The 12,922-nt window shown below is 39.5% G+C and overlaps 1 protein-coding gene across 7 annotated transcripts in view; it reads left to right on the top strand.

The window, feature by feature from the left end:
- Positions 1-12,922, top strand: part of ECPAS (Ecm29 proteasome adaptor and scaffold) — a 98,477-nt gene that overhangs the window by 78,128 nt on the left and 7,427 nt on the right. For all 7 annotated transcript variants that reach the window (XM_035696786.2, XM_049091892.1, XM_035696783.2 and 4 more), the window contains 12 exons: positions 355-402; positions 1,261-1,382; positions 3,600-3,750; positions 5,429-5,494; positions 7,142-7,231; positions 8,278-8,344; positions 8,926-9,017; positions 9,099-9,165; positions 9,851-10,042; positions 10,608-10,816; positions 11,653-11,696; positions 11,791-11,983. In XM_035696786.2, the coding sequence (XP_035552679.1) occupies positions 355-402; positions 1,261-1,382; positions 3,600-3,750; positions 5,429-5,494; positions 7,142-7,231; positions 8,278-8,344; positions 8,926-9,017; positions 9,099-9,165; positions 9,851-10,042; positions 10,608-10,816; positions 11,653-11,696; positions 11,791-11,983 (1,341 nt within the window). The remainder of the gene's footprint in view (positions 1-354; positions 403-1,260; positions 1,383-3,599; positions 3,751-5,428; positions 5,495-7,141; positions 7,232-8,277; positions 8,345-8,925; positions 9,018-9,098; positions 9,166-9,850; positions 10,043-10,607; positions 10,817-11,652; positions 11,697-11,790; positions 11,984-12,922) is intronic.

Below are 12,922 nucleotides of genomic sequence, written 5' to 3'. Positions count from 1 at the left end.
CTGTGCTGAGCTCAGAGCCCCAAGTGGGGCTCGATCTCAGAACTGTGAGATCATGACTTGAACCAAAACTAAGAGTTGGACACTTAACCAACTATTCCACCCACTCTAAGCTATTATACTTGATAGCCATATTTTCGTAAGGTCAAAATAGGTCATATCTAAAAAAATATTTGCCATTATAAAATGTTCCTTAATGGGCAGGGAACCTAATAAAACACTATTTTTTTTACCTGGTATGGAAAGTAGGATTTTTTTTTCACTAAACTGTGTAGAGTCAGAGGCATTTAAATGTACATTGAGGGGTGGATGGGAATAAAAGTAATCGGTATCATGCCATACTTTCCTCATTTTTAGGAATCTGTACGGAAGGCTGCAGAACTAGCTCTGAAAACTCTGAGCAAGGTGAAAACTCTTATCTTATATTGGGAGTGAAGTGGGGCAGGGTTTTGTCCTGTGATCAGGACAGCAATGACTTATTTTTTCTCATATAAATAGACATTGAGTTGCAGCAACATGAAGTAATGGGTTTCATGTTATGGTTCAGTGTTCATACAGTGAATGGGGAACTGGGTGCCATTATGCTAGAATACTAGTATTTTTAGCATAGTACGTGTCTGGTCTCTTTATATGGTCAGCTTCTTTGGGCCTTTGCATAAAGTATGACTTTCACTTGACCCTGAAGAACACATTACTCATTTAGTTCAAGCCACATCTACCTCACCTCTTACTATTGCTGTGGTTTTGTGTTCATCTGCCTTGCAGATGGGGTTGGCAAGCTTTTTACAACTAGTTTTTTACTTGAACTTGATTTTGTGGTATTTCAGGGACTTCTACATTCTAACTATATGACATGCCATAGATTACATCATTAGTAAGTAGTAAAAACAGATTTTAAATCCAGGTGTTTCTTATTCTTGATTTGTGTTCCTAATCACTGTGTTATGCTGCCACCCAAAGTTAATGATGGTGATAATACCTTAATCCTTCTGCAGAGTGCTTTATTACACATTTTCTCACTTTATTTTCAACCGTTTCGTGTCTTACAAATGAGAAGACCAAACTGTAGATAGTAGAAGGCATTATCCAATTCCCTGGTATTGGCAGAGAACGCTTTTTCTGTTTTTCCCTGAAGTGTCATAGAAAGTTGATTTACTTATTCTTTTCTATGGCTGTGGGAAGTAGAAAGTATTGTGTTTGATGAATGCTTTATTGGATAAGAAGAGGTCAGTTTTACTAATTTCCATGCTCTGTGTATGTCAGGTTTGTGTGAAAATGTGTGACCCTGCCAAAGGAGCAGCTGGCCAGAGAACCATTGCTGTCCTTCTACCTTGCCTTTTGGACAAAGGAATGATGAGTCCTGTCACAGAAGTTCGAGCTCTCAGGTTTGAATCAGCTGATAAAATGAATGGATTTCCTTAGTTCCTAGCCATTCAGCAGAAATGGTGTTTCTCTGAGTGTTAGATTCTTGGAAATATGGAGAGAATGAGTTGAGGGGAATCCATTGAAGTGACTCAGGAGCATTTGGTGAAAAGCTCTGAGGCAGAACATTTTCACAGAAACAGTATCATGGGGACGTTGCTTTGGACCGCATCCTGCTGTTCGGCCTTGACTTTGTGTAAGGTGTGTTGTTGTGGTGCCATCAGCCTCTGCCCCCAGCAAGCACATCTTTCTGTTATGCCACAGGTCTTTGGGAGGTTTATTATTAGTTTTATCATTTAGTAATATTTCACCAGTTACTAAGTTTAAAATAAACTGTACCACCTGCAACAATGGAATATTAAAAAAATACACTTACATGTTTAGGCATATATGGCTATTTTGTAAAATTCAACAGTGAGGGATTCTAGTTTATATTTTTTGTTTGTTTTTAAACTAGAGTCCTAGCTAGGAATTTTATCCATCATTTTATTTCACTCTTAAAATTAGGTCAATTAGTAGTACCACCAGTATTTCATACTAATAGTAACTATTTCATACTACTACTAATAGTTGATGAGGAAAGGTGTTTTGTTTAAATTAATTAATTTTAGGGAGAGAGCTTACAAGCAGGGAGAGGGGCAGAAGAAGAGAGAATCCTAAAACAGACTCCCCACTCATACAGAGTCCAGAGCTGGTTCGCAGGACCCTGAGATCATGACTGAGCTGAAACCAAGAGCTGGCTACTCAATTGACTGAGTCACCCAGGTGCCCCAAAAGTTGTTTTTGTTTTGTTTTTTCTTATTTTTTATTTTTAAATTTACTTTTATTTTTTTTAAGGATTTTATTTATTTATTCATGAGACACACACACACACACACACACACACACACAGAGGCAGAGACACAGGCAGAGGGAGAAGCAGGCTCCATGTAGGGAGCCCAATGTGGGACTCAATCCCGAGTCTCCAGGATCAGGCCCTGGGATGAAGGCAGCGCTAAACCACTGAGCCACCTGGGCCACCTTGGTTTTTTTTTTTTTTTTTTTTTTTTTTAAGAATTCACATAACAAAGGCAAAGGAATAATAAAAAGGATATTACTGATTTGCTGTTCTTCATAAAATAATATTAAGTAAAGATCATTAGTGGCTTCTAAATCCACTGCTCAAAGGTTGTTGGGAAACTTTAAACGGATGGTCAAGCCAACCAAACTTGAATTCACTAATCATTCTTAATAGCACAAAAACGAATAAGCAAACATTACATGCATCCTAATGTGATGATATACACCACCACCTAGAAAAAATTCATGTTAAAAAAAAAAATTGAACCTGAATCTGATTTAGCCTGAAGTTCTGTATAAGAGAGGAACATGTTAAATGACACCATTGGAATAGTTAGTGAGGACAAATAAATTATGAGAAAAAAGAAGAGGGATGACATTGTTAAAAAGGATTTAAGAAATGCAGTAAATTGCAATGTGTGATATGTAGGTGGATTCTGGATCCGATTCTAACAAACCAACGTATTATTATTTTTTTCTTTGAGGGGGGAGCAGATGGAGAGGGAGAGAGAGAATCTTAAGTGAGCTTCAAGCCCAGTGAGGAACCTGATGCAGGGCTCAATTTCACAACCCCGAGATATCATGACCTGAGCCAAAATTAAGAGTTGGACACTTAACTGACTGAGCCACCCAGGCACCCCCAACAAATCAACTCTTGAAGACATTTGTGAAACAAGGAATTTTGAATATCAGATTATATGAAAAAAATTAGTATTTTCTAGGCATAAAAGTGGTATTTTGATTATAGTAAAGAATTCTCACCTCTTAGTGGCATATACTGAAGTTTAGTTAGGGGATACTTCAAGATAATGTGATGTGTAGGGGGGAAGTGTCCTTGTATGTATGGAGGAGATAAAATGAAACAAAATTGGTCAAAAGTTGCAAATAGCTGAACTGAGTAGAGAATATATAGAATTTAATTTGTGATTTTCTCTTCTTTCACATATGCTCAAAAATTTCTATAATACAAAGTAAAGAAAAAAATAGCGCTAAGACCAGACATTGCATCCATGTGAATGTATTCCTAATACAATAAACTACAAAAGGTCCTCATGATTAGATTTGTAGAGCTTCTAGCTTTTGTCAGAAGGACTTAGGAGTTGTGTTCTCTGTGTCTGTAGCATTAACACCCTTGTGAAGATTAGCAAAAGTGCAGGAGCCATGCTGAAACCACATGCACCAAAACTCATCCCAGCTCTGTTGGAATCCCTAAGTGTACTGGAACCCCAGGTTCTCAATTATTTGAGCCTTCGGGCTACAGACCAAGAAAAGGTGAGTTGGTAGCACAGACATCTTGGTGAGTATCAAAGAGGAAAAGCCTTGCTAAGGTACTGGGTTCCATCGGAACAAGCTTTCCAGTGTCCTCAGACAAACGCCATGACTCGAATGATAGTTTCACCATGCTTGAAATAACTTGGCTCCCATGACTACGTGAAGTGTATTTTTCTAGGGGTAGGAGGGAGCATGAGGAAGGTTTGCATCCTGTTTTGTGAATTGGATAAAAACTAACACTTCCATTCCAAAAATGCATTTCCAGTTTTTTGTACATATTTGTTTATTTTTTTAGGGGTTGGTTTTACGCTTTCAAAGTAGACCACTCCTGCTCTACAAGTAAAGAGGATTTGTATCTAGACTTTAGCAGAGTCCAGAATTATTCTGCTTTTCATATATACTGTAGTTGCCTCAGCTGATCAAAGTTCTTTTAAAAAATTGTAGATGAAACATTTACTGTGAAAAAATAATGCAGAAGGATAGAAAGTAATACCTTAGGAGTCCCCTCTCCGCTACTGGTGTGGTATCATTTCTGGAAGGTACCCACCATCAGCAGTCTTCTAGGTCTGTTTTGAAACTCCTGTGTAGTCCTAGGCTACAAACCCAAACACACACACTGGTTTAAAAATAGACTGTGAATGTTCTGCAATTTGCTTTTTGTTATTAACAGTATATCATATCTGTAGGTAGAGCTGTTCCATTCCTTTTAATAGTATTCTACAGTGAGGTAGTTTCAGATTTTTGTTAGATTATGCACCATCAAGGGTTGTGCCTCTTCTGTTTCCTCCACCCCTTTGCCAGCGTTGAATAGCATCAGTCTGATAAGCAGGAATCTCATTGTTCTGATTTGCACCTTCCTGGTACTAGTGCTGCCCATCGTCTTACCATACTGTGTTAGTCACTTACATTGTGTGAATGGTCTGTTTTACTCCATGCCTCTTTTGGTACTTGTTGATGTTTTTACGTAGGTCTCTGTTTATTAGGACTGTCACACCTCTGTCATGTACATTGCCAATGCTTTCTCTCAGTTTGCTGTTTGGTTTTTACTTTGGCTTAACTGGCTCTTTCCCTTTGCCTCTCATGTTGCTGTTTCTTCTTATTCATCATTCTTTCCTTTTCAGCAATGGACTTGTCCTTCCTAGGTTCCCACAAGTGTTTACCTGTGCTCAGAATTAGGAAACAAGGTCTAGCCCAAACTTGCAGTCTTCAGCTAGTCACTTCTCTAGGCCAGCCTTTGCTCATTACTATGTATGGTTAGTTTGCCTCTCTTGCTAGCGCCATTGTTAGACTGACATACCTTTGTAGATATAATGAAGACTCTTTACAAAGTTAAAGCAATAAGTGTATTTTTTTATTGCTTAGATATAATTTTTCAAAACCTTAGATGGAAATTTATTTAGCCTGTTCCATATTTAGTGGATGGAGAACATGAGGTTCAGGAAGGCCGATGACAGCACCATACTGTGTTAATTTCTAACTATTGTCTGAACTTCTCACCTGCAGTGAGGTGCTGCCTCTATAGGTAATTGCAGTTCAAAAGAAGTTAGACTTGGACTTATATTTGACTTTGCTTTATTTATATATTATTAAAAAATTTTTCTTCTAGAAGTAAAGCCCCATTTTGGGTGTGTGTGTGGGTTCTTAATTGATGCTGAGTGACGTGAATTTGTGTCCTCAGGCTGCGATGGATAGTGCTCGACTCAGTGCTGCCAAGTCCTCTCCCATGATGGAAACAATCAACATGGTCAGTGCCTAATGTAATAAGAAAGTTTGTTTATTTTCTTATCTTAGGGTACAGTTTTTCTCTCTTTACAGCCAGTTACGTGAAATAGAGATTTAAGGGATGAGTCAAGCTGCTATGGACTCCACTTTTTTCTTAGTGTAATTCTTGTTTTCTTCTAGATTACTAAATGGAATAAATCATTTTTCAAATACTAGAATCTATTAGTCCAGATTTGTGTTACATAGAAGAACAGTGTATTAAAAGATTTCTCTATAAATCTATTTATATGCCTTTGGCCTACCTGTTTAGAAAGGTTCACATAGTTGTCTCTGCCTGAGCATTGTCTTTGGGAGGACCTAGGAAGGTGTAAGCTGGAGATATTCAGTGAGAGTAGGCAGCATAAAAAATAGGGAAAGAGAGCTGAGCAATTTTGGAATGTTGTAGTTGTAAGAAGTAGTAAGGGATTTGTAGAAAAGAGCTGCTTGGCACTGAGGTTCTAAATTCTAAACATCCTGGAGTCTGGGACTAGGGGTCTCTAAAGTCTAGAGCCAGCTCTGCTGTGCATACCCTGGAGTGTAACTGACAACTCATGAGTTATTGGAAATTGTTTTCTTAAGCAGATCGTAAGGCTGGACAAGAGATTTTTTTTTTAAAGATTTTATTTATTTATTCATGAAAGACACACACACACACACAGAAAGAGGCAGAGACACAGGCAGAGGGAGGAGCAGGCTCCATGCAGGGAGCCCGATGTGGGACTCGATCCCGGGTCTCCAGGATCATACCCTGGGCTGAAGGCTACGCTAACCTGCTGAGCCACCCGGGCTGCCCCAAGAAGATATTTTTTAGTGCCTTGTCACCAAAATTTGGTCTAAGGATTATTGAGGGGAAAAGAAATCTTAAATAAGAATGATTAGCAAACACCTTACAGATATGCTCATTAATAATAGAATAGATGTCATTGCATTTTTTAAAAACATAGTATAGCAAATTCAACTAAGAAGTTGACTTTACTAAGATGGTTTGGTAGAGCAGGCCCGTGGAAGGTCAGTTTTAATCTCTGTTTTTTTACACCAATCTCTGGTAGTGATTAGTCTCTGGTAGACTAATCTTCTTTAGTCTGGTGTAAAAAACAGAGATTAGTAAAGGGGAAGAATAGGCCCAGAGAAATCCTTTCTTCTTAGGGAGTCATAATGTATTTTCTTCTTTAGTAAGTCAGTGTTTTCATGATTTTTTTTAAAAAAGATTTTTATTATTAATTAAAAAAGATTTTTATTTTTTTGAGAGCATGTGAGCTGGGGGAGGTACAGAGGGGACGGAGAAGGGACATGCAGACTTCATGTAGAGCACAGAGCCAGCCAGACTCAGGGCTCAGTCTCACGACCCTGAGATCATAACCTGAGCAAGAATTAAGTCGGGCGCTTACCAACTGAGCCACCCCGGTGCCCCAATTTTTGTTTTGTTTTTAATGTTGAACCACTGACGAATGGTTTTTCTGTTTGTAGTAAAATGATGGTTTTTATGTTGAAATCAGTGCAAAATGAAACCAGCAGTTTTTCATGTCAAATCCAGTGCATACATACTTGACATGGCAGCTTTTAATTGATGATGTGGTATTGACTTCCATCATTTTCTAAGGTTAACCTTATGTTTATTCTTTTCCCAAAGTGCCTGCAATATCTTGATGTGTCGGTGCTGGGTGAGCTCGTTCCTAGATTATGTGAATTGATCAGAAGTGGTGTGGGTCTTGGAACTAAGGTAAGTAAGTGTATTTTTCACAAGAGGAATTTGCGTCTCCTTTAGTTGGGGCCATAAAAATATAACTGCCATCATGTTTGAAATTCATATTTCTCTCTAAAATTAATAATATTTTACATTAACCATTTTGTTTCTCTGGTTGCACTAATAACTTAAAACCTGTGACTTATTCAATAAATAGTGTCTGACTTTTTTACTGGGATCATTTCTGTCCCTGGTTGCCACGTACATGCCCTTTGGGTCCCCGCCACAATCAGTTATTAACGGAAATGCTCATGTAGGTATCAGGAACCGGTGGTTTTAGGTGGTGATTAGCATTTTCACAGAGGCCAACGGGTATTTGGCTAGAAAAATGTCTTCCTCTCCAAGATCTTTCAAGGGTCAAACTCTGTCTCCACACTTTAAAAGCCAACTCTTAATTTTTCTCCTGACAAAATTAATACTTGTATTTTAAAATTTAGCATTTATAGATCAGGAAAAAGTTAAAGATTGTCCATTAAGTTTAGCACCCAGATGTAATTGCTGTTTCTATTCCACAATGTTTTCTTCCAGTCTCTTTTCTGTGCACGTATGTGTCTGCTACACCATCCTTTTTAATGGCTATAGGGTACTCTGTTGTGTGGCTGTAGCATCATTTATTTTAGTCCATCAAGGGACATCTGATTGGTTTTCAGCTGTTTCGATATTAAAGCATTGTGATGAATGTCTTTGGACACATCTGAAGCTATTTCCTTTGATTAAATTTTTAGAATTGGAAATGTTAGAACAAGGATGGCTAAGATGACCTATGTGACCATCCCAAAAGATTCAGTTTTCTTTCTTACCTGTAGCATGTCTGAGAGCACACATCTTTCTGCTGGAAGCCTTGAAAGAAAATCTTTGCATTGCTAATTTAAAATAAGGACCTTCCTCTTTCGAGATTGAATCCTGCAGGGACTGTTAGGCTTCATATATTTCTCATCTTTAAATCATTGACACATAAGACAAAGGGTTTGAGAGACCATTGTGACCATCAAATTTAGACCTTTGCCTTTGTAACCCTGTAGGGAGGCTGTGCCAGTGTCATTGTGTCATTAACTACTCAGTGTCCTCAGGACCTAACACCTTACTCAGGTGAGTTTGTCAAAATCGTGTGTGGTGATACTTTGGTATGGCCATGTCTTGTGTGACAAGGTTTTTAAAAAAATTAAATATCATTCAGACACACTTGTGATCTTCCGTATGGTTTTTCTCCCTTCAAACTCCCCCTTCTACCTTTGTTTCTTTGTCACATGCAGGAGGTGCAGGGATGATCAAGTTTAGCAAGTGTTCCTATTTTAAAAATATCGGATTAATTCTTACTGGTTATAGGGAGGTGAACGTATCTGCCATTTCGTAGGATTTGTTTACCATTTATACCTAACTTTACTCAGTATTTTTCTCTTTTTGGATTGACTCCCATATAAGGCTAATGAACTTTATATACTTACCTCTTAATTTTTACAACTTACCCCACAATATTCTAGACACAGATTAGTGTTTAATTTCATATCGGGTGAAATGATATGAATATTACACATGTGACATACAAGGGTTCTAAACTAGCGTGGAATAAATCAGATATTAATTGCAGAGTTAAGTTTGTTTTGATCCTGGAACTAGAGAAGAACATTTGGTCAACCAAGTATTGGGTTTTTCTTCATTATTTCTGATAGGTAAACTTATGAGTGCTTTGCTTAGTGGCTTGACAGATCGGAACAGTGTAATTCAGAAATCTTGTGCGTTTGCCATGGGCCATTTAGTTCGGGTGAGTTGAATTTCTTATTTAATAAAGTAATTATACTTTGATAACTATAAAGAAATAAATAGGGATTGTTTTCGTTTTCAGACCTCGCGGGATAGCAGCACTGAGAAACTCCTGCAGAAGCTCAATGGCTGGTACATGGAGAAAGAAGGTGCCCTTTTATTTTCTATCATTTTTTAAAAAGATTTTATTTATTTTATTTGAGAGAGAGAGAGAGACAGAGTTAGCGAGAGAGAGCATGAGTGGGGAGGAGAAGGAGAAGCAGACTCCCCTCTGAGCAGGGAGCCCGATGCAGGGCTTGATCCCAGGACTCTGGGATCACGACCCAAGCCAAAGGCAGATGCTTCACTGATTTCTCTTCTCTTCTCTTCTCTTCTCTTCTCTTCTCTTCTCTTCTCTTCTCTTCTCTTCTCTTCTCTTCTCTTCTCTTCTTCTCTTCAAGATTTATTTATTTTAGAGAGAGAGCGTGCTCGAGAGAGCGTGTGAGTGGGAGGAGGCATAGGGGAGAGGGAGAGAAGCAGACTCCATGCTGAGTGAGGAACCGGATGCAGGGTGGGGCTCCATCTCATGACCCTGAGATCATGACCTGAACTGAAATCAAGAATTGGACTGAGCCACCCAGGCGCCCTTCTATTATTTTTAATTTAGTTGTTAACAATATAGTAAAATGATACAAATCAGCTCTTGCCTTCTGTGATATTATGTGCTTTGCTAGGAGAATTTGATTGATTTTACTGATTTGTTTTACTGTGGTGCAAGCTGAGCAATCTGTTTAGATCAGTTATCCTAACAACAGTAAGTATCATAAAGATTATTGTATTTCTGCTCCTTTTTAGAACCTGTCTATAAGACCTCTTGTGCTTTGACCGTCCATGCTATTGGACGGTACAGCCCTGATGTACTGAAGAACCATGCCAAAGAAGTGCTGCCTTTGGCATTTCTGGGCATGCATGAAATCGCTGATGAGGAGAAGTCAGAGAAAGAAGAGTGTGACTTATGGACTGAAGTGTGGCAAGAAAACGTACCTGGTTAGTAAACAGCGCCTGTGAATTCAACCACAGCTGGAGTTTCTACTCCTATTTTTCATTTATAAAACTCCGATAGTTACTTTCCCAGGACCTTAACAGCATGTGTCCTGTCTGGTTTTAAGCCTGTCCAAATTGCTGCGTTCTCAAGGTTGATACTCAGCTCTTCTCTCTCCTCCCTCATTGCTGCCCATGTGACAGAGCAGAACCTCTGCCCAAGCAAAGAAGAGCTTTACTGACTTGAGTTGGGAATGAATGAGTGGTGATTTTATGTTGTCTTAGGGTATTATTTTAGAGTGATGCTTCTTCATTCCCTACTTTACCTTCACATGTATAAACAGATGATGACCATGACACCCTCCTGTGACATATTCAAGTTTGTAAAGTTCTGCTGCTGTAAAGATGTATCACAGCACTACTCTCTTTCTCTTTCAGAGAGTGGTGTGATCTAACCATTGGGAATTACTGCTGATGGTCACTGACTTTTTTTTTCAGATTTGGAAAAGAAAAACTGATTAATTTTTTTTGTCACTTAAAAGTTGCTTTAATTTTGCTTTCCATAACCTAGGTTCCTTTGGTGGCATTCGGTTATACCTGCAGGAGTTGATTGCCATTACCCAGAAGGCTTTGCAGTCTCAGTCCTGGAAAATGAAAGCCCAGGGTGCAATTGCCATGGCATCAATTGCAAAACAAACCAGCTCCCTAGTACCTCCATATCTGGGAATGATACTGACCGCATTACTGCAAGGCCTAGCTGGAAGAACATGGGCAGGAAAGGTAAAGGAACCATTCATGCCCAGTTAAATTTAAGGTATCCTTTAAAGGATTATGATTTCATCTTTTCATTTTCTTTAAAAAGTAGAATCTGGTTTTGTGGGATGTCAGATGGATTGTTTTTGTGAACCAGATTTCCTAGCCAATGGGAAGCTTTGGGTAAACTTTGCCTGCTTAGATATGCTATTTCATCAGTGTAACCCGTGTGTTTTTGAATACACGGGGATTGTAATAGTAATGCTGGGGATTGGTTTTTATGTATCATGTTCAGCTTTCTAAGAGAAGTCTTTATCACTTGGTCACCATTTTGTCCCTGTTGACCTTATAAACAGATCAGGGTTGGGCACATGTGAAATTGAGTAGCAAGGCTGGCTAGCTGTGTCTAAATTTGGAGCTGAGGGTGCCCATTTCTGAAGCCTATGAATTAGTCACTATATACACAGAGGTGGTGGTGGGATAACTATAAGTGAACACTCAGTGGGAAGGTGAGATTATGGTAGTATATCATGATCTGCTTGATGTCACATTCAGTAGTGGCCAGCACAGTGCTGTAGAGGAAGTGTTGGACTGGGAATCAGAATTCCGTGAATGACACGTCCACCTGTTGACCTTGGGCAAGTCAGGGCTCTAGGCTTTATGAAATGGAGATGAAGACACTTGTTCTGCTTTTGTGGTTTGGAGTAAAACCCTGTGGACGTGCTCGTTAAATAGTAAAATGACTCTGGTTAATTTTTGTCATCATGGTTATTAAGTATTCCTGTGGTAGTGTAGTCATAGTGCATAGAATGTAAATGACACACGTGTTCTTAACAGCATTCCCTCATCTTTCAACCCTGTAGGAAGAGCTGTTGAAAGCCGTTGCCTGTGTGGTGACAGCGTGCAGGTAAATGTTCTTTCAGTGAAGATGCCATTTCTTAAACTGAACCTGAAAGCTGAAGTCTTTATTAACTGTCCTGATGTTTTTGTGGATCCTGTAGTGCAGAGCTGGAAAAGCCTGTGCCCAATCAACCCAGCACAAATGAAATTCTCCAGGCTGTTCTGAAGGAGTGTTGCAAAGAGAATCTTAAGTACAAGATCGTAGCAATCAGCTGTGCAGCAGATGTCTTGAAGGCCACCAAAGAAGACAGATTCCAGGAGTTTTCTGACATTGTCATACCTCTCATCAAGAAGGTAATGATCACCTGCCCGTATCCTCTCAGGTCTCCTTTATACTTAAGAACTAAAAATTAAAAAGGAAAGAAAAGGTAGGAAGGTTTTCCTGGTATTCTGTTTACAAATTTTACTAGGATTAGTGTGGCTGCAAATAGCAGAAAATCCCAAAATATTGTGGCCTCAAACAAGATAGACGTTTGTCTGCCAGGTAATAGTTTATGGGTTCTGGCTCTTCACAGCTGCTAGCTCCGCCGTCCCTGCAGTGCAGGCGACAGGCCACTGTCGCGGTGGTCTGTGGTGTAACTGCTTTCCAGGCAGTGATGGCAGAAGAGTGAAGAAAGGATGAAGGGTCCAAGTAGGCACGTCTGTTCTCTCTCGGGGAGAATTCTTGGACATTCTTGGAGCTGCGTGGCACTCTCCCTTCTGTTTAGTTGGTGGGTCCCCAGCCAGGTAGCCACACCCTGCTGTGTGGGAGGCTAGGGAAGGCATCCTCTAGGCTTCCATTTGCCCTCTGTGGCAGGAGGACAGAGTGAGTGGTTTTTGTAAACAGAGCCAAAAGAGGAGTTTATTGCACGGGTTTCAACCTGCATGCCGGGAAGCTCGAGGCTGTGGGGGCTGTGAGTGAGCTCCGGGAGTGAATGCTGGAGCGAATGAACAGTCTCTGATGTAGTGATGATGTGCTTTGCCTTTTAAGCGTGTGCAGAAGGCACCCCAGGCATCCTAGAGTGAGTACACGGGGCTCGGTGTGTCACCGCTAATTGTCTCTGCCATATATTGAGGGACTTTGATCAAAAAGACTTTGGTTTCATTTGGAAAATGAAGTCCTCATTTTTAAAGGTTAGGCACTTGGTCAGGGAAGGAAGGTTGTGGTTTATCATTTATTTTTTTGTGAAACATGAAATACTTTATAACTTTTATTTCTTGTATTGCTGCTAATCTGCAGTTTTGTTTCACTAA

Source organism: Canis lupus, chromosome 11 (assembly GCF_003254725.2).
Source record: "Canis lupus dingo isolate Sandy chromosome 11, ASM325472v2, whole genome shotgun sequence".
In the NCBI taxonomy this organism is placed as follows: domain Eukaryota; kingdom Metazoa; phylum Chordata; class Mammalia; order Carnivora; family Canidae; genus Canis; species Canis lupus.
The sequence above is the reverse complement of the archived record's forward strand: the minus strand, read 5'-3'. Positions and strand labels throughout refer to the sequence as shown.